Source organism: Cucumis melo, chromosome 10 (assembly GCF_025177605.1).
Source record: "Cucumis melo cultivar AY chromosome 10, USDA_Cmelo_AY_1.0, whole genome shotgun sequence".
Classification (NCBI taxonomy): domain Eukaryota; kingdom Viridiplantae; phylum Streptophyta; class Magnoliopsida; order Cucurbitales; family Cucurbitaceae; genus Cucumis; species Cucumis melo.
This window is the reverse complement of record NC_066866.1, coordinates 4171854-4190899: the sequence shown is the minus strand read 5'-3', so window position 1 is coordinate 4190899 and position 19046 is coordinate 4171854. Positions and strand designations below refer to the sequence as shown.

Here is a 19046-nt window from a genome sequence, read left to right as displayed (position 1 = left end):
TACTTAGGGGTGCTAGTTAACTCATTTTAACACCAACTCCAAGCAACTAAAGCTAGTTAATTAGGAATTATGAAGATGGGTATTCTTTTAAAAGAGTGAAGATATAATAATGTATGAAATTAATGCATGTACTAATTAGTTTATGAATAAAAAGGACGTAAATTAATGAACAAATTAGTTTGTTGAAAATAACTTTATTTTTGGCATTGCCAATGCCATCCCCATAAGCAACCCAACAGGAAAAGTCAGGTAGCTATCACAATTCAAATTCTTATAGAATCTGACTTCTCCTTTGTCATCAAAAGCAAAAAGTTATCTAAAAGCACTACAATAGCAACATAGCAATATAGTACATAGATCTTCAACAAAACAAATAGCAATAATTGAGTGTATCTCAAGATGCACCTATCTCTATCCGGCTCTTATCACACAGATACAAAAAAAAGAATCAAAATATTTAAAGACGTGAGATGAATTTGTCTCATGACAACTTATGATTAGATAATTTAGTATGATGCATAAAATAATATGTATTTAAATATTATTTTAAAGTGAAACGTGCTTGCTAGTTAACAAAATACATCACGCTGTTTGTTTGGAGAGAAGGTGAAACCTGGGATCCATTTGTTAAAAACTACACCGCTGACTTCAACCATTTCCTGTTCAACTGTATCAAGCACAACAGGATAATATTTGTAGTGAAGTTCTCCAACATCATCACCAGATAGTTTCTTCCATCCATTTGGTCCAACATGATAAACTGAACAAAGGACAAGTTTCAAATAAATATATGCTTGTAAACCAGAAATCACTGCACAATATGCATATCAACTTGAGAATGAGAGGAGCAATCAGGAGATACCACTCGCAACTCCACCGCTGGCCCCATCTCGGAATGTTACATGATAAATTGCTCTTCTAGCCAGTTCAGCAGCTTCTTCAACTGATAAATCGTACTGATAACTGCACATATGTTGGAAATCAGAATATCTTAAATCCAAGTTAAAGTTTGGCATGTTTTAAGAAACTTAACTTTCATTATCAAAAGGAAGATATAAAAGAGGGGAATGAAATATCTCCAAACACCAACCTGGTATAAAAAGGAAGCCCAACTGGTGGAAAAATATGAGCTAGGGTATAGTTACAAAAGAATTTAGAAGTAGAAGACCAAGTAGAAGCAAAGAGTAATTAAATCCCAAAAAACATCCTGGTTAATTCTAAAGTTTGGCATAGTCAAGAAATTACCAATTCATAAAGGAATGAAGAGTTGGCTGTGCAGTGAAGTGAATTTCTCACCCTGTTTCAGGGGTTAGAATTTTGTACCAATAATCTTTACAAGTTTCTATTTTGTTGAAATTGAAGGATATGCTAAGAAGCACAAATGGATACATATTTAAGAATATATATTATTTTTATACCAGAAGAAAATTTAAAGTAAATGGATTGATGCATTTATATGCTTATAAAATTAGTTTGATGTAGAATGTATTTCACACTTAAAATTTACCATTATTGTCATATATGTGTCTTTTTAATCTATTCAATCAGTGTTCTATGCATTTCTAAAGAATTTGTTGCACTAAAAAGTGTCCAATAAGATGTAACAAGCAAAGATGATTACCCATTGTCCAGGACACAATATGCATAAGGTAAACCTGATCCAACTGAGAATCGAGTTCCTTTCAGTCTTCCTCCTTCACTGTCGACATAGTACAATCCAGGACCCTTCAACCCCATAAGATATAAATATATGTTCTGATAATATAGCTTAATTACAAGAGACCATTAATCAAATCCGTTAGGGAAGAAATTACAGACTTACAGTTTCGTCCCATCCAGCAATCATGGTACCAACTGAAAGACCCATTCCCCGGTACGAATATAGAATGTTAGCTAGCAACTTGGATGCACCTGTCACTGAAATTCTACGCTTGTTTTCCAACTCATGTCATCGACACTGTATCATATCAAACAATTTCCATGAGCAAATTCATATAAAATGTAAATTTATGACATCAAGTTTAACAGCCTATAATAGAAAAGATGCACCACATCAATGTCAAAGTCACCATCACTCAAATTAGTGATGTCATGTTAATCCAAACGTTAGAGTACTGCAATAATCTACCATATCTAGAGAAATGGCGTTCTCATGAACTATTAGCATTCGAACATTCAAAGTCTCTTGGCTCTGGAATTCACCAGGGAAAACACCTGAATACACAAGCTAGGAAGTTTTGTTCAATGTTCCAACCTGATTATTAGCCACAAATTCACCATGGAAAACACGTGAATGCACTCAAATACCCAGGTCACCAATCATTAAAAATGAACCTCAACACCAACCATTAACCAACCTTCAGGCTCTCGATGACTACTGTTTTTCAGGAGGAAGACCAGGGAGATTCTTGGAATGGTAAAATCAAAACGGAATGGGTACCAATTAGTTTGCCGAGTCCAAAAGGATATCTCCTGAGTTTGTCTGGTTAACTTCCATAGAGTTAAATGCCCAAAATCTTCCCTTTCTTCCAATTTAAAAAAAAGAGTACACAGACCTTTCTAATTGATGCTGAGAGAAAAGGAAAGGCCGGAATCAATAGGAATCCAAACACTAACTTCTCCCCTTACCAATAAAATGATTCTGCCAAAAGAGGAAGGCATGGAAATGTCCAAATATGTGCTATTTCAATCAATAACCAACTTGATACACTTTCTATGGGAACTTCAACTTTCATTCCATTCTATCCTAAGGGATTCTGACTGAGCAAACAGTACAAAAACTAATGTGCATCTCATTGTCACATAAATAGTAGGGTTCAATTTGTGAAAGCTGTGATAAAATAGGTGTATAACAATTCATAACCCTTTGCTGCTAAAGGAGTGCATAGATCACCTTAATTCCAAGATTTCTGTGCCAAAACTGGCAATCAGCAGCCCCTCAAGCCAATGTGACAAGCATGTAAGGATTTATTTCAATGATCTTCTGCACAGATTGGGATTCTGAAAATATCAAAAAATATAAACGAATTATTCAGTAGCAGATAGCATAGTGAAAGGTCGATGTTGCACAATCAGTACACAACTAAGCGAAATGTAAAATAGTTAGGTATCTAAGTATCATTCAATGTAGAAAATAACCAAAACCTGGTTTTAAGTACACAGCACACAACCCCAAGCTTTTCTCAAAACTAAAATCACAGAAAATTTTCTTCAATTGCAACCTCCCCATATAAGCAGGGCACAGCTTCCCTTAACTAACAGTTAAATTTCTCTTGACCCCTTTTACCCCTCTCACATACATTGACCACTAGAAGCCTAGCAATGATGTTAATAAGTTGTTTCTCATATGGAATACTGATGTACCAAAACAAAATAAGGAGATTCATCTTCACATAGACAGACAACATCTAACAATTTTATACACGATAGTTTTGCACTCAAGTCAAATCCAGTTAGAACATTAGGAAGTAGAGGAACATAAAGAAAATCTAGAAAAACAAGTGAAAGGGTTAATGGGCTATTCTCAGTTTTTAGCCCAAACTCATTTGGTTCAAATTTGTAAAACCTTCCTTATTTGCATGTTTTCAAGGTTATTGGGTTGAATGAATGTCTTATTATTATTTTTTCTTATAGAAGTCACCACTTAATCATGTTTTAAAAGTTATTTGTAATAGTTGTAATTATAAGCTTTAATTTTTATAATTATAATTTGATTTTAAAATTGTACTTTTAAACTTAAATAATTGTATAAATTTACATAATTATATAAATTGTACTGGTTATATAAATTTAAGAATTTAGCTTTTATCACTTGTAGTAGGGGTGAGTAGTCAATCAAATGGAGTCAATTTTTCACCACCACCGAACTGACTATAATCGTTTTTAGTAAGTTTAGTAAATCTTCAAACGGATCTTAATCGTCGAAGTCGATTGATTTAACTCTTTAAAATTTTCTAATTTAAAATTTTCCAAAACCGACATCGGTCAATCCATCTCATTCTCCTACCAATGGATTTTGGTTCAGTTCATCGACTCGATTTTTCGGTCTATCACACCCACCCCTAATTTGTAGGTCTAACTTTTAAAATTGTTGTAAGTTTGAGAGTCCAATATTTTTTATATTTTTAGAAGTTTAATTGTCCAATTATTATTATTGAAAGTTAGGGTAATATAATTACTATCTATCATACTATAGCACATGACTGTGGTTTTTGAATTTTGCTCTAAAATTTGTGTATTGAATCATCATTTTAACAATATAAAAGGAATTGTTCAATCCATAGTGGTCAACTACTTATAAATTAATTTACTACGAATTTCTTTGACATCTAAATGTTGTAGAGTCAAACGAGTTGTTCCGTAGAATTAATCGAGGTGAGTATAAGTTGACCTGTATACAGATATAAATATAATTATATATGAAAGGAATTGTTGCTTCGTCAACCTCCATGATCTGACCAAGGATTGATGAAAACATTGGAGCCGCACTATACATCAAATTTAAAACCAAACAAAATCCATCCAAATCCATTGCCATATACTCATTGGAATTCAATTCATGATCTTTATAGTTTCTTCAACTTTTTTTCCACTCCTCAACTTGTTTCAAAATAAAATAATTAATCTTTATAATTTTGTTTATCATTTTATCATTTCCAATGCACTCAATATAATCATTTCCCATAAAAATCACAAAAGTTTAAACAATTATTGAACAAAACTCATGTGTTACATAAATATCAACATTGTTGACATGGGAAGATGTTATAGGTTAAAAGCTTAAATCATTCTCGTATCAAAGTTTTAAAAACTAATCAATTTTGTTGTTTTTTTCACTCGAACAAAATATTGCTAGTTGAATTAATAACCAATTATTAACATTTTATATGTTGTTTCTGGTTTATGATAAATTTAATTATATCAAATCGTCAAAATAAATTTAGTTTACGTCTACTCTCACTCTTAAAGTCGAAGGTTCAATCTTCCAAAATCTTTGCACTTATTGTACTAAAGACTAAAGTAATCTGACGAAGTATTTCATACTCTTATATGTTAAAAGAAAAAAAAAATCAATTTAACATTTTAAACTAATGATTTAGGATAAATTTAATTTTTAAGTTTCCTTTCAATCTACTTCCGTATAATATTTAACATTTGTACCCATATTAATTCTACGGATTTGTATAAATCATAGTTATGTTTAGGATAAAACCGTTGAAAATATTTACAAGATATACAAAAATTTAATATTCTATCAATTATAGACAATCACACTTTTATCGATATTTATTAGTGATAAATCTAAAATTTTACTATATATATTATAAATATTTTGATTCACTTTTTTTATATTTAAAGATGTTCAGCTTTTTTATTTTTTTTTGGATCCTAAACTACTGTTGAGTGATGATGATTGAATGTTATAGAATAGATTGGAATAGAGATAGGAATATGAATATGAAGAATACCCAATGGATTTAACTATGGAGGGGGCAAGTGGGTTGTCCATACAGAGATAAGGGGTGGTTTGATTTATGGAGCACTAACACAGTGATGCCACTTGGTGTGGAAGCAAATTTTGAAGTGCTTGTGGTCAAAAAAGGATGGGGTTGGAATGGACCACTCCAAAATGATAAATCACTTCACCTAACTAACTATACCATATTATTACATAATATATATATATATATGTGTGTGTACATGTAACCCTAATTAAAGAAAAAGTCTGACCTTTTGAACCCATCTAGAGTCCATCATTTATTGGACTCCTAGTCCATTTTCAATATGTCTATTTAAATTTAGATTTAACGTCACAATCTTTACTTTTTTTAATTCTTATGTTTTGATCTTTTAGAAGTGTAATAATTCATTTATGGAGAATGGGTTTTAAGCTAAGTTTCAGAAATTTTAAGATGACGAGTATGAGAAGCTAATGCACAAGTAACAAAGTTATCCTGACAGTTGACAAAGAGGTCTTAAATTGATGAACGTTTATGCAAATCGTTGAGTGAATAAACCTAAGTTCGTACCACCCTTATACATGATAATAGCTTATGCAAAGTCTAGGAAATTAAATCAGAAAAAGAAAATGAAAAGACGGCAAACATAATAGTGTCACCGTTCAAATTATAAACAATAGCTCCAATCCAACATCTATTAAAAACATCACGACACGATTCAAATTGAAGCCATTGCATTTTTGAGGTATTTGTGTCATTGCAGAACATATATATATTTTTTTTTTTCAGAATGACTTATTTTTTAAATTAAACACTTGAGAATATATTTCAAATACATTTTTTGTTTTACATCTATACTCACATAAACCATCTCAATTCAATTTATATTGTGGAGATGTATATATTTCTAAGAAAGTATTTGATTATGATAGTAATTAACATGCTTGAAAAATAATTATAATCTAAAATAAAAGAAAAGACATATCTTAACTTTGAGTTTAGTTTCTATTTTATCTTTGTGTTTCAAAATATTCTAACACTTTAGTCCTTGAAATTTGTTTTATAGTTTTTGAAATAACATCATCGTCATTAATTTAACAAATGGATGATTAGAATAACGAACGAACTAATTTTAGTCTAAACTAAATTTAAATAAGAATTTTGATTGCCAAAAATAAATATCTTAAATAACTCTCTTTTTTTACCCATGATGGGATGCATATGATTTCAAAGAGAGAAATGTCTAGTAAATTAAGACAGTATTAGATGCACAATAGCATAGACATGATGTTTGGTCCAACTCGAAAATGATGGATTTATTGATTAGAATTTAGAATAGATTGACTGATATGGATAGGTTTCCAATCTATGGTTTATTTAATTTAATTATACTATAATGTATCTTTCAACATGTCACGTAATTTGAACAAAAAAATTATTAACATTGTATTATACTTCGTAGTTCATACATACTCGTTATGACGAATTAATTCTACAAAATTTACTAATTGTATTGATAGTTTAAATTAAATTTACTAATTGTATCGAGAGTTTAAATTTTTTTTTACTAAAACTCAAATTGGTAAGTATTTGAATTTCTCTTTAATTCTGTTGCTTTTGATTTCAAATTGACTAATTTTTTTTTTTTTGTCTTAAATAAGTTTGAGGTGCAAAATGTACTTCTGGTCATTGAGATTTGAAGTTAATGTTTATTTAGTCTCTAAAATTTTAAAACGAACATTTTCATACCTGAAGTTTGAGAAATAGTTATAAATGGTTTCTAAAGCTAATTCAACCGTTAGTTAATTAATGGTTAAGTGATGTGGGCAATTAAACCTTTAGTTTAATCTTATATTTTTAAATGACGCGAATTCATTTTTTCTCTCTTCACCACCATCATCTAGCAAATATTATCCTTTAACACTCACATCATTCAATCGCTAGTCAACTAACGATCTAGTTAGTTTCAAGGACCATTTAAAAGTATTTTTCATACCTTAATGATTAAAATGTTGGTTTTGAAATTTTAGAGGTCAAACGGTTATTAAATCTCAAGAGTACATTTTGTCCTAAGTTTAAATGGTCGACTCTAAAAAAAATTAATTTAATTAAGAAAAAGTTAGATCAGATGCTGACATGGAGAAAAATATATTTTCGGATCTTTTAATTAATTTCTTTCTTCTTCCTCAGTTCCTCTCCTTTCTCTTCATCCTCTCTTCGACGGCGACGGAATGGTCAACGTTGATGATGGTTCCTCCAGCTACTCCTGCTGGTTGACCCAGATCGAACGACAGGTACAGGAACATTCTCTGGGAACACCAATTTTTCCTAAAGTGATTAGGGAATAATTCCATGGCCACTCTGAAATCCTTAACCTTGCTATACTGTACGTTCTACAAGAGATGCCGATGTGGTGTATTCCATAGTTTCGATTGTGAAAAATTAGAACAAAATGAAGAATTTTATTGGGAGCTTGATTAAGAGAGCGGTTGTGGTTTCTGATGGTAATAAATGGCTATGGAGAATGTGATCGTTGAAACAAAGTGCTGTCTTTCCCATCGGGATTTTTCTGAAAATAAATGGTAATGGAGATGGAAGAGATGCAACAACGAGAAAGCGTAAGAAGGAGGAAGGAATTAAAAGATTAAAATATATTTTTTTCCATATCATCATCATCTATAATTTTCTTTATATTAAATTTAAAGTTCAACGTTTAAACCTATTCACCTCACCTCAAATACCTTAATGGGCCAAAACTTAAGCTCACCTCAATCCGGCATCACATGTAGTCCGAGATGAGAGGTTTAGGTTTCAAATCTCTACCCCAAATTATATTACAATACCTTTTAAAAACAATGCATTCTTTTTTAATCTCTTTTGTATATATCATTTGACTTCCAACTCTTTCACTCGTAAATGAATCATGGTAAAAACTGACGAAAAAAATTGAACTTAATTATTAAAAATGTTAAAATAACTTTTATTTCCACAACTTTCGTAGTAACAATTTAGTTCATAAATTTTGGTTTGTAATGATTTGGTCTTTTAACTTTCAATTTTATAACAATTTAGTCTCTAGACTTTAAAATTTGTGGCAAGTCCCATTTAAGATACAAATGAGAGGATGTAATGAGATTTCTTACATAAATAAATTAATAGATTAATTAGATACTCAATAATTTTATAAAACAATGTCTACATCATAAAATACTAAAAAATGAAATAAAATTTTGATAAAAAAAAATGTTTATATTAAAGAGTAAATTGTTACAAATTTGTAAGTACACAGACTAAATTATTACAAACCAAAATTTAGAAGCTAAATTGTTACTTTTATAAAAGTTTAGACTTTTACGAGCAAAAGCATTTAAAAAAAACCAAACAGTTGCGAAAATGATCTAAATAAAAATATTATTTTAATAAATAATGACAAAAATAGTTATAGAAATCATCACCAATTTTCACCAACTGGCACCTTGACTCCCCTTTTTACTTCGGATTGCTACATTGAGGAAGAAATTTGTAGATTATGCTCACGATTTTCATCAAAGCTATAAAAATAGCAGTTTTCTGCTCTTAGAACTGTGATTGTTCCATCTTATGTCTTAGTTCAATTCCTCGTAATATTAGATTTTTTTTTTTTTTTGCAACTTAACGTTTTTTATTTTTTAATTAAGATGTCTTTTTTTTTTTTATTTTAATATATAACTTATATTAAGTTAAAATCAATGTTTTTAAATGTTTAAAAATAACTTTTTAATAATTTAAAGTTTTAAATATTGCTTATGGAGTACTTTCATCATCTTGTTTATGTTTATAAAACATCACAATCACATAGTTTGACTCATATAAGAAAAGTTATAAATCAAATAATAAAATCACATCAAAAAAAAAATAACCTAGCAAAAAATTGAATCCAAGACATTAGTAAAAAAAAGCTCGTCATATTGTTAAAAAAAAAAAAAAAAATTGTGTCACCAACTTCTTTAAAATTTACATAGTAACAACGTTTATACATCTTATATCAAAATCATGAAATTATTTATTGGTAACAAAAACAATCACGATTTCTAGACCAATTTTGTCAATATTTTATACTTTTGCTATATTTGTATCATTTATTTATACTCTCACATTACTTTGACAATAAATTTGTTCATAACTTTCTTTTTGTTCTTTTCTTTTTTCTTTAATATATGAGTAAGAAGTAGGAAGCACACCTCGAGCGCCACGTCATTTCCAAATCATGTGTGGTTTTCCTTTTTCATTCTCGGTGTAAACGACACGTGTCCTTAACAGAATGTAAGAATCGATATTATTTTCTTCAAGAAATCAGGGGAGACTTTTCAATGAAATAATTCAATTCAATTCTCAAAAAAACAAATCAATAATCCAAAAAGCCATTGAAGTTCATAAATTCAACTTGCTTGTTATAGGGAAGATAAAAAAAAAAAAAAAAAAAAAAAAACAAATAATAAAATGATCGGACGTGTAAAGCCACGTGGGGACGAAGATCCCTCCGAGAATTACTCGTTGACAACGTGTACACAGATGGGGAAAAGGATTCCAGGTTGGAAATTAATATAAAATGAGGGCCACATTTAAAGTCCATTTGGTTTAAATCAATCAATATAGTTTATTATTATTTTTGGTTTTCAAAATTTAAATTTCTTCTTCGAACTCACTGAGGAGTGAGTAAGGTTTGTAGTGATACTATTTTTTTTCCCCTCCTTTTTCAACTTGACCACGCTATTAACGGATCTGGTAGCCGACATGCCAAAGTCGGTCATTGTCGGCCGAGGAATTCATTAATTTAATTTCTAAAATCATTTTATTTTTTATTTTCAAAATATTAATAAATATATTCAAAATTATTTACAAAAATTATAGTGAAATTTATCCAAACTTTCTATAGTCTATTTTAAACTTTTTTTTTTTTAGTTTATTTATTTATTTTAAAATGTTGGCTAGGTAGTTCTTCAAATCTTAAAATGGCAGAAGAGTCCAACACATTATGAATGTTTTAAGGTTATGTTTTGTTTTGGTTTTATATATCATTTTCTAAAAAAATGAAAAAAAGAAAAAGAAAAAAAAGAACAGTCCTTCTTATTAAGCCTCAAGGGTATGATCAAAACCATCTTCTAAGCCCACCCATTAAAATTAAAATAAGTTTTTCTTATAAAGAAACAAAAAAAAAAAAAGTTATCCGATTTATAAAATCTAATAAAATTCTAGATTTTAACGATAGTATATACTAGAATTCGACCAAATATCTATCGATATGTTGTTAAATATTTATAAAAATTTATCATTATCGTCTCTAATATTAATAGTGTATGAAATTTTGGTACATTTTGAATATTATGATATATTTGAAATGTCTAAAAAAATAAAAAAAAAATAAATTAATTAAAAGTATATATATATATATATTATATATAATTCCAAAGTGGAAATATCAAAACATAATAAACATTTGAATTCTAGCAACCATTGCAAACATGAAAACATATGATTATATAAATAATAATTTCTGTTCCAGAGCTTTGAGGAAGAATAGATAGGTTTGGATGTTAAATTTTCAAGAAGTGTCATTTCAATTCCCATTTCCCAATGTTTAACACCCTAAATGTCACCTCATCAAAATTACAAATTTACTTACTAATTCAAAATATTAATATATATATATATATATATAAACAATGATAAATTTATTAAAATCTATAAATAATAAAACTTTATTAGAAGTCTATTACTTTATTATATTTATATTTATTTAAAAATGTTATTATATATTTAATTATTATTTATAAATTTTTTGTGTATTATAATTATCTTCATAAAAATATACATTTTAGTTTTGAAAGCGATTAACGACTCAAACTAATTGAGAGTAGAATAATTGATACTACTGCCTTAATGATTACTAACTATTATAACCTACAATTAATTATAGTTTTACTACTTCGTATCCCCGTCAATTGCATTGTTTATATCTTGTTATAGTGTATACTATTTTCTACTCATCCTCTCTTCCACTATTTGTCAATTCAATCTTTGTTAAAAGAAAAAAAATCAAAAAATCAAGACATGCAATATATTTTAAGAACTATATTTTATAAATTGGGTTAAATTTTGTCATCTCATTACCAGTGAATTAAACTCATTTATATATATATATATATATATATATATATATATATATATATATATATATTCTTTTTTTTAATAAGATATTTAATTCAAAAAACACAAAACATTTATGACAATCTCTTGAAATAACCAAATTCATCGATGTTTGCAACCAATACTATTATAGAAAATGACATCGCATGATTTAAACCCAAACACCCCCGTTTTTCTAACCCTACTAGATCACAACTAAATCCAAAGAGGTAACTTATAATTGAAAGAAACAATTAATTAAAAATAATCACTAGCTAGACTTCATCTATAGTACTCTTAGCTGTTGTGTTATGCTCCAAATTAATACACTCTATCGACCTTATTCTTACCAAACTTACAATTAAATGTAGTTCAAAGATATGATCGTGGTAAAATTGTAAGTTCAAAGATACGATCGTGGTAAAATTGTTTCGTTATTTTCATGTTATGGAAATAATTATATTTAACATGCGTCAATCAAAATTAACTCTAATTAATTGAATTTAAAATTTATTAAAAATATAGTCGAATAAAAGAAATACAATAACTATAGTAACAAAAAAGTAATAGTAAAGATGCATAAAACAAAAAATGTGTTTAATCAATTTAAGTGTTTTAATTCTGAAAATTAGAAAAAAAAAATTACTTGATTGATACTCGAAAATAACTTTTAAAACAAACTTTAAAAATAAATATTTTAAATTTATTTTGATCATTATAATTTTCTTCCTAATTTATATTAATTTGTATATTTTTAAAATGTTTACTCATATAAAACGTAGGTTCATTTTTTAACGTTGGTTTTAGTTATTAAGTTTTAAAAAATTGACCATCTTAGTCCATTTATTTTCACTAAGAGATCAAATTTGTCACTTTGAAGGTTAAAAACCAAAATGTACTTTTAAAAAACATATCTACCATATATTATAAATCATTTGTATTAGAAGAGTTTATATAAAACTATATATATATATATATATATATGAAATAACTCATTTCTCTTGTTAATTCAACTTACCTTTGATCGGATGTATTTGTTATTATTTCTCAATATTTACAAATAGTTTAAAAATAAAAAAGTAGAACCAACTGTTTATAAATTATAGCAAAAATTTCTACCTTATTTATAGTTTAGATAAACGTCGATAGAAATTTATCAACATCTATTAATAATAAAAACCTATACAAATCTATCATTCATAAACTAATATGAACTATATAAGTACATCATTAAAGAGACTAACATGAGTCTATCAATAATTAAAACAAATCAAGATCTATCATTGATATTATTGGTGATTGAAACCAATACATAACCGAACATCTCTCGATTTCTATAAATAATTTTGACATGTTTTCTATACATGAAATACTTTTAGTGGAAAATTGTCAAAAATATCGAATTTGACAAAATATTTATAAGCTATAACAAAATTTTAGATTTTATTGATAACAAAACACCGATATTTCTATTAGGAACAATTGATAGATAGACAGTAATAAAAGTATGAATAAATTTTTTTTTTTTATTATAACTCGTAGATATTTTAATTTCTATTTTAAAGAAATTATCTCTTCAGAAAGAAAAAATATTTGTGTTATTTGTTTATATTTTTGTGTAGATTTACTTTGAAATCCCACAAATCCGAGAGCCGATGGATGCGATTTTTTAAAAGAATATTACCGAATCATCCCCAAGACCAACAGTCAGAGACAGCCACATCAGGAAGGGTAAAAGAGGAAAATATAAAATAATAAAACCCCTTATTTATTAAAATCCTGCTAATAAACAAACTGGAATTTTAAAAATTAAAAAATATATATTTTCTATTATAATTATTATTTTCACAATAGTCACTTGCCACTCACGCCCAACTCTCTCCTCTCAAATCTGACAAAGAAAAATTTTCTTTTCTTGAGTTGATATTGCGCTTTCGAATAACTCTCTCTTTCAACAATTTCACCCTCCGATTTGATGCATCAACTGAAATGAGATGAAACTCTACAGATGATTCACCAGTGTTTAAGCTTCTCTTTGATTCGTCCTTCTTCTTCTTCTTCTTCTTCTTCTTCTTCTTCTTCTTTTGCTTTATTATGAAGCCTCCTTGGTCGATTTCTTCTGGTAATTTCCAATCCCAAATCTCTCATTATTGCTTCTGATTTGTTATTTATTTATATTTTTTGTTGATTGGGGTATTGGGTTTTCTTTTCTTGAATCTTTATGAAAATGGAAGGTTATTTGCTGTTTGGGTTATCTCCGCTTGGAATTTCTGGTTAGGGTGTCGTTTTCAAATCGATTTAAGAAATTGTTTTCAATGAAGGGAGACGGGACGAGATTGGAAGTGATTTCGGATGCTTGGGATTTAAGTGGGAATATGAATAGACGGGTGGAGTAATATGATATTACTTGATTTTAGTTGAGGAATAATGGGTATATTCATTCAATGACTTATATTTGAAATTGGAAATTTCTAGATTTAATTTGTTTTCATTGAAGAACTCTCTAATGGGTATTTTAGGGATATATTTTAATATTTTAATATTTGTATTGTTAATTGAAGTTTCAACTGCCCGTTTTTTTGCCGTTTTATTCAGAGTCGTTTATCTTTTTTGGCAACTCAGATGACATAGATTTTCCTTGATGAACATAAAATTATGGACGTTCCCGAGGTTGAAGAAATATTTTTTGCTGCCGGTGATGCCAAGGTATGAGCTGAAATATATTTTCTGCTTCTTATATATGGTTTCAAATGAGTATTGATGATATTGTAACTTTCTGGTGACCTTAAGCCTGTTTTCTTTTGGTAAGTTTATATATTGGCAGGTTTATTACTAAAAATAAATAAATGAATAAGAAACGAAAGAAAAAGAACGTTGACGTGTTTGTTCTGCATAATAAATTCAAGAAGATCTCCTATCATTTTTTTCTTTGTTCAACTCGCAGACGTTATGAACTCTTGGCTTGTAGCCACTTCTACCTGTTATAGTAAGCAACTGTTTTCATTTGATACAGAAAAGTTTTCAATTTACTAACTAAGCACTTTTTGTTAACTCAACATTTTGTACAAATCAAGCTGTATGTGTAATTTTAGTGGCACAATGTAATCTGGTTTGTATGCTTGGTTGTGACTGGGGTGGTTGAATGTGTTAGGCGTTAAGTTTCCTTGTAAGTTAGTAGTTAATAAATTGAATTCTTAAGGTGTAATACTTTATGTTTTGTAATGAATGTTGCCACCATTTAAATAGTCTACAGGCAGTCAAACTACTTTAGTATAGGGGTATCTGTTTCTACCAGATGCATATTATCTTTCCTTGGTGTGAATTATTTATTTTCCTCACATTTTCAGTTACATGGAGAAATGTACAAGAAACTCGCTGCAATTTATGGCCAAGTTATGTCAATTTTCCCTTCCTTGGAAGCAGCACGACCTAGAAGCAAAACTGGTATCCAGGCTTTATGTTCGTTACATGTAGCTCTTGAGAAGGCTAAGAACACTCTTCGGCATTGCTCAGAATCCAGTAAACTCTACTTGGTATGACGTGACAATTACCATTACTCCAACAATTCTCTTACACAACTTCTAGATTTAATCACAAGGAATAGCCAACTAATGTATAAATCTATTATGCAGTACTTCCTTTTTCTTCGTCTAAGTCACTATGATGCCATGTGTATGGGTTTGCATTTGTATGACAGGCAATAACTGGAGATGCTGTTCAAGCCAAATTTGAAAAGGCAAGATGTTCTCTTGAAGTTAGTCTTATATGCGTTGAAGATATTGTCTCACAATCAATTGGATTTCAGGTGAAGATTGCTCTGTTTCATTTCTTGTTTTCCTTTCTCTTGCCATGCTTTTGATTGGATCTGTCTCCTGACATGAGTATGGTGATTAGAATGCTGTTCAAATCCATTTCATTGGGCAGAGTTCTGGAAGCAGCATAGTGAAAGTTCATAATTTTGATTTTGAAAGCAGCTTAATTAATCCGATTAGTTATTCATTCTTCCTTTGTTAGATCACATAATGAACTCAATCATGTCTAGAATTCATTCTTCATTTATTAGATCACATAATGAACTCAATCACACCAAATCTCGGTCACTTTGATCGTTTACATTTGGAATATGCTAAAAAAATCCTAAAAGGCTTAGAGATGGACTTTAGTATGATCATAACTGTGTATCTTGTGTTTTGTTTTGGTTCAAATCTACGGTATCATCAATGGCTTATGTAAATGGTACTTTTTCCAGATTCAGCAGATAGTGAACGAACTCAAGGACACTGTTTTCTTACTTGACCCACTTGAAAAACAAGTTGGTGATGATATTATTGCATTACTCTTGCAAGAACGAAAATTTGATGATTCCAATGGCCACAATGAGCTGGAGCATTTTCATCAGGCTGCCACAAAACTTGGAATTACCTCCTCCAAAGCAGCCCTCACAGAGAGGAGAGCTCTTAAGAGACTCGTAGAACGAGCTCGCTTAGAAGAAGACAAGCGAAAGGAATCAATAGTAGCTTACCTTTTGCATCTGATGAGGAAGTATTCTAAGTTATTTAGAAGTGAGTTGGCAGATGACAATGACTCACAGAGTGGGTCAACTCCTTGTTCTCCTACTGTTCGGTGTTCTCTTGAGGATAATGGACTTGCAGCGAATGGTCAAGTCTTCGAACATCAGCTTTCAAAGCTTAGTTCTTTCAATTTCAAGCCAAATTATAGGATATCCGGGCAGATGCCTCTTCCACCTGAGGAGTTAAGGTGTCCAATATCATTGCAGCTTATGTACGACCCTGTCATAATTGATTCTGGGCAAACATATGAAAGGATCTGTATAGAGAAGTGGTTCAATGATGGTCATAAAACCTGCCCGAAGACTCAACAGAGACTCTCCCACCTGTCTTTGACACCTAATTACTCTGTCAAGGGTCTCATTGCTAGTTGGTGTGAACATAACGGAGTTCCAATCCTGGATGGCCCACCAAAGTCACTTGATCTCAATTATTGGAGACTTGCATTGTCTGATTCTGAATCTGGAAAATCACGATTTGTGGATAATGTTGGCTCTAACACGTTGAAGGAAGTTAAGGTAGTTCCTTTGGAGGAAAGTGGAACAATTAAGGATGCTGAAGGAAATGAAGCAGATGATAATACGTACATGGAGGAGTCATCAGATTTTATTACACTTGAAAGTTGTGTAAATTTTATGGCAGTATTGACTGCAGAGGGAGATTTGAGAAAAAAATGTAAGGTTGTGGAGCAAATAAGACTTTCATTGAAGGATGATGATGAAGCTCGAATTTTGATGGGAGCCAATGGCTTTGCTGAAGCACTTATGGACTTCCTAACTTTAGCTCTTATTGAAGAAAATAGTGATGCTCAGGAAACTGGAGCCATGGCTCTCTTCAATCTTTCAGTCAACAACAACAGGTCTGTACTGTTTATCTAATCCTACATTTGAAAACGAAAGTACATTTCGGCCATGAGGTGGACTGGATAGTGGTCAATCTAGCATCTTATATGAATAATTGTCTGCATATTTCATGTTTATGCCGAGGAAATCATGGTGGAATCACATGTAATAGAATTGCTTGTGACTTGCATCATGCATGTCAATTATTATCATCTCATCATATTTCTCGCTTCTAATGATGGAATCTGGTAATAGTTTTTTTCTTTTCAAATTTAATCATTTGGGATATAAAATTGGTAGAATTTATTGGATAATTGGATGCTGGTTGAACGCCTGGCCCTCTCTCTCTTTCTCTCTCTTGAGAATTGATGGCTTACACTGTCCAATAAGTATAACATAGTTGTGATTTGTGAATTTCATCAGAAACAGGGAAATGATGATAGCGGCAGGCGTAATCTCATTGTTGGAGAACATGATTTTGAAATCCAATTTACATGGACCTGCAACAGCTCTATATCTGAATCTTTCCTGCCTAGAAGATGCTAAACCAATCATTAGTTCGAGTACAGCGGTTCCTTTCCTGATCCAGCTGCTTACTAGTAATGACGAATCCCAAACCAAGCTCGATGCACTTCATACCCTTTATAACCTTTCTACCACACCTTCCATCATTCCTGTTCTTCTTTCTGATGGTATTGTTGGCGGACTTCAATCCTTCCTCGCATCACCTAGTGACAGCATGTGGACAGAGACTTCCTTAGCTATCTTAATGAACTTAGTTTCAAGCAAGTTAGGGATAGAAGAAATAACTTCAGCCCCGGAGCTTATAAGTGGATTAGCAGCCATCGTTGATGCTGGGGAACGTGCTGAGCAGGAGCAAGCGGTATCATGCTTGTTGGTTTTGTGCAGAGGGAGTGAAAAATGCAGTCAAATGGTCTTACAGGAAGGAGTTATTCCGGGATTGGTTGCGATTACAGTAAACGGGACTTCGAGAGGGAAAGTAAAAGCACAAAAACTTCTGATGTTGTTTAGAGAGCAGAGGCAAAAAGATACCGATATCACTCAACAGCGAGATGGAAATAGTGACACAGCCATGGCTGCTCCAGATCCCAAGCCACTATGCAAATCAGTGTCGAAGAAAAAGATGGGGAAAGCGCTAAGCTTTTTTGCGAAGAGCAAACGATTTTCACTATACCAATGTTGAGCTCGTCATCCTTGTAAATGCTTCTGTATCATATGTATGTATATTTCCTTTTTGTTCCACTGGTTTCTTATCCCTATCAAGTGTAAACCACTCTTAGTTTGGTTTCTTGGTTAGTTTTTTTTTCTTTTTCTAATAGGACTAGAAATGTACAGGTTTCTGTAATTAATGATTTCTTATCATTCTCTCCATTTTTCGAGTAGAACATGTTTATGTAAAAAAGATATAATTTTTTAGTTAACTTATCACTTCTGTTGCTATGCCATGACAGATTTTGTGCTATATTGATTTGATTAGGTTTGGTCTTTTAATATAAAATTGGATACCTTAGTTTGTATTCGAAGAATACTAGAATGTATTTGGTTCGGATTGGTTTTTCTATTGAAAAAAACTAACCAAAAACAACAAAAACGAAGGTAATATATAGCCTAAACACCCAAATATTGAGTGATAGTGATACAAACATGTCGTTTTTCAAATGTTTCCGTTGTTTGAGTTGGGATATCGGAATTGAAATCCGTGATCCGTTTTTCTGTAGAAATCATCTCCCAGGCGGTTTCGATCCCTTCGAATTCGTCAATTAGTCCTTCGCCTCTGTTGATTTTGAACGTTACATTGGTCTCACCTGGAAATTCTTAAGTGATTGGGAGATTTTTGTAGAGAGGTAAGTTTCAGATGCTGTGTAAAGCTCGTTAATGGAGATTCTGTTGTTATCTGATAACGATTTGAGAAGATATTGAACCAAAAATGAAGTTGAATTTTGGGGAGATTTGGTCGCGGAGTTGTTGGGGGATGATACGGGAGACTTTGG

At 30.6% G+C, this 19046-nt stretch overlaps 1 protein-coding gene and 1 pseudogene across 2 annotated transcripts; one reads left to right on the top strand and one right to left on the bottom strand.

Moving 5' to 3' along the window:
• Positions 1-569: 569 nt before the first annotated feature.
• LOC103488902 (proteasome subunit beta type-5-like) lies at positions 570-3229 on the bottom strand (annotated as a pseudogene).
• A 10243-nt stretch (positions 3230-13472) lies between these two features.
• Positions 13473-18500, top strand: LOC103488903 (U-box domain-containing protein 45-like). Of its 2 annotated transcripts, none has more exons than XM_008447833.3 (6): positions 13473-13746; positions 14247-14330; positions 14972-15157; positions 15322-15429; positions 15874-17051; positions 17458-18500. In XM_008447833.3, exons 2-6 carry the CDS (start codon positions 14280-14282, stop codon positions 18236-18238), a joined length of 2304 nt encoding a protein of 767 aa, XP_008446055.2. In that variant the 5' UTR covers positions 13473-13746; positions 14247-14279; the 3' UTR covers positions 18239-18500. The 2 variants fall into 2 exon arrangements, with proteins under 2 accessions (XP_008446055.2, XP_050947215.1); XM_051091258.1 differs by having other exon boundaries at positions 14220-14330.
• The last annotated feature ends 546 nt before the right edge of the window (positions 18501-19046 follow it).

Bases quoted from the DNA above. Each gene is read 5' to 3' on its own strand.
- LOC103488903 (XM_008447833.3), top strand. From the start codon at position 14,280: ATGGACGTTCCCGAGGTTGAAGAAATATTTTTTGCTGCCGGTGATGCC. The intron at 14,331-14,971 runs GTATGAGCTGAA...TCACATTTTCAG, and splicing joins TTGCTGCCGGTGATGCCAAG to TTACATGGAGAAATGTACAA. The intron at 17,052-17,457 runs GTCTGTACTGTT...GAATTTCATCAG, and splicing joins CTTTCAGTCAACAACAACAG to AAACAGGGAAATGATGATAG.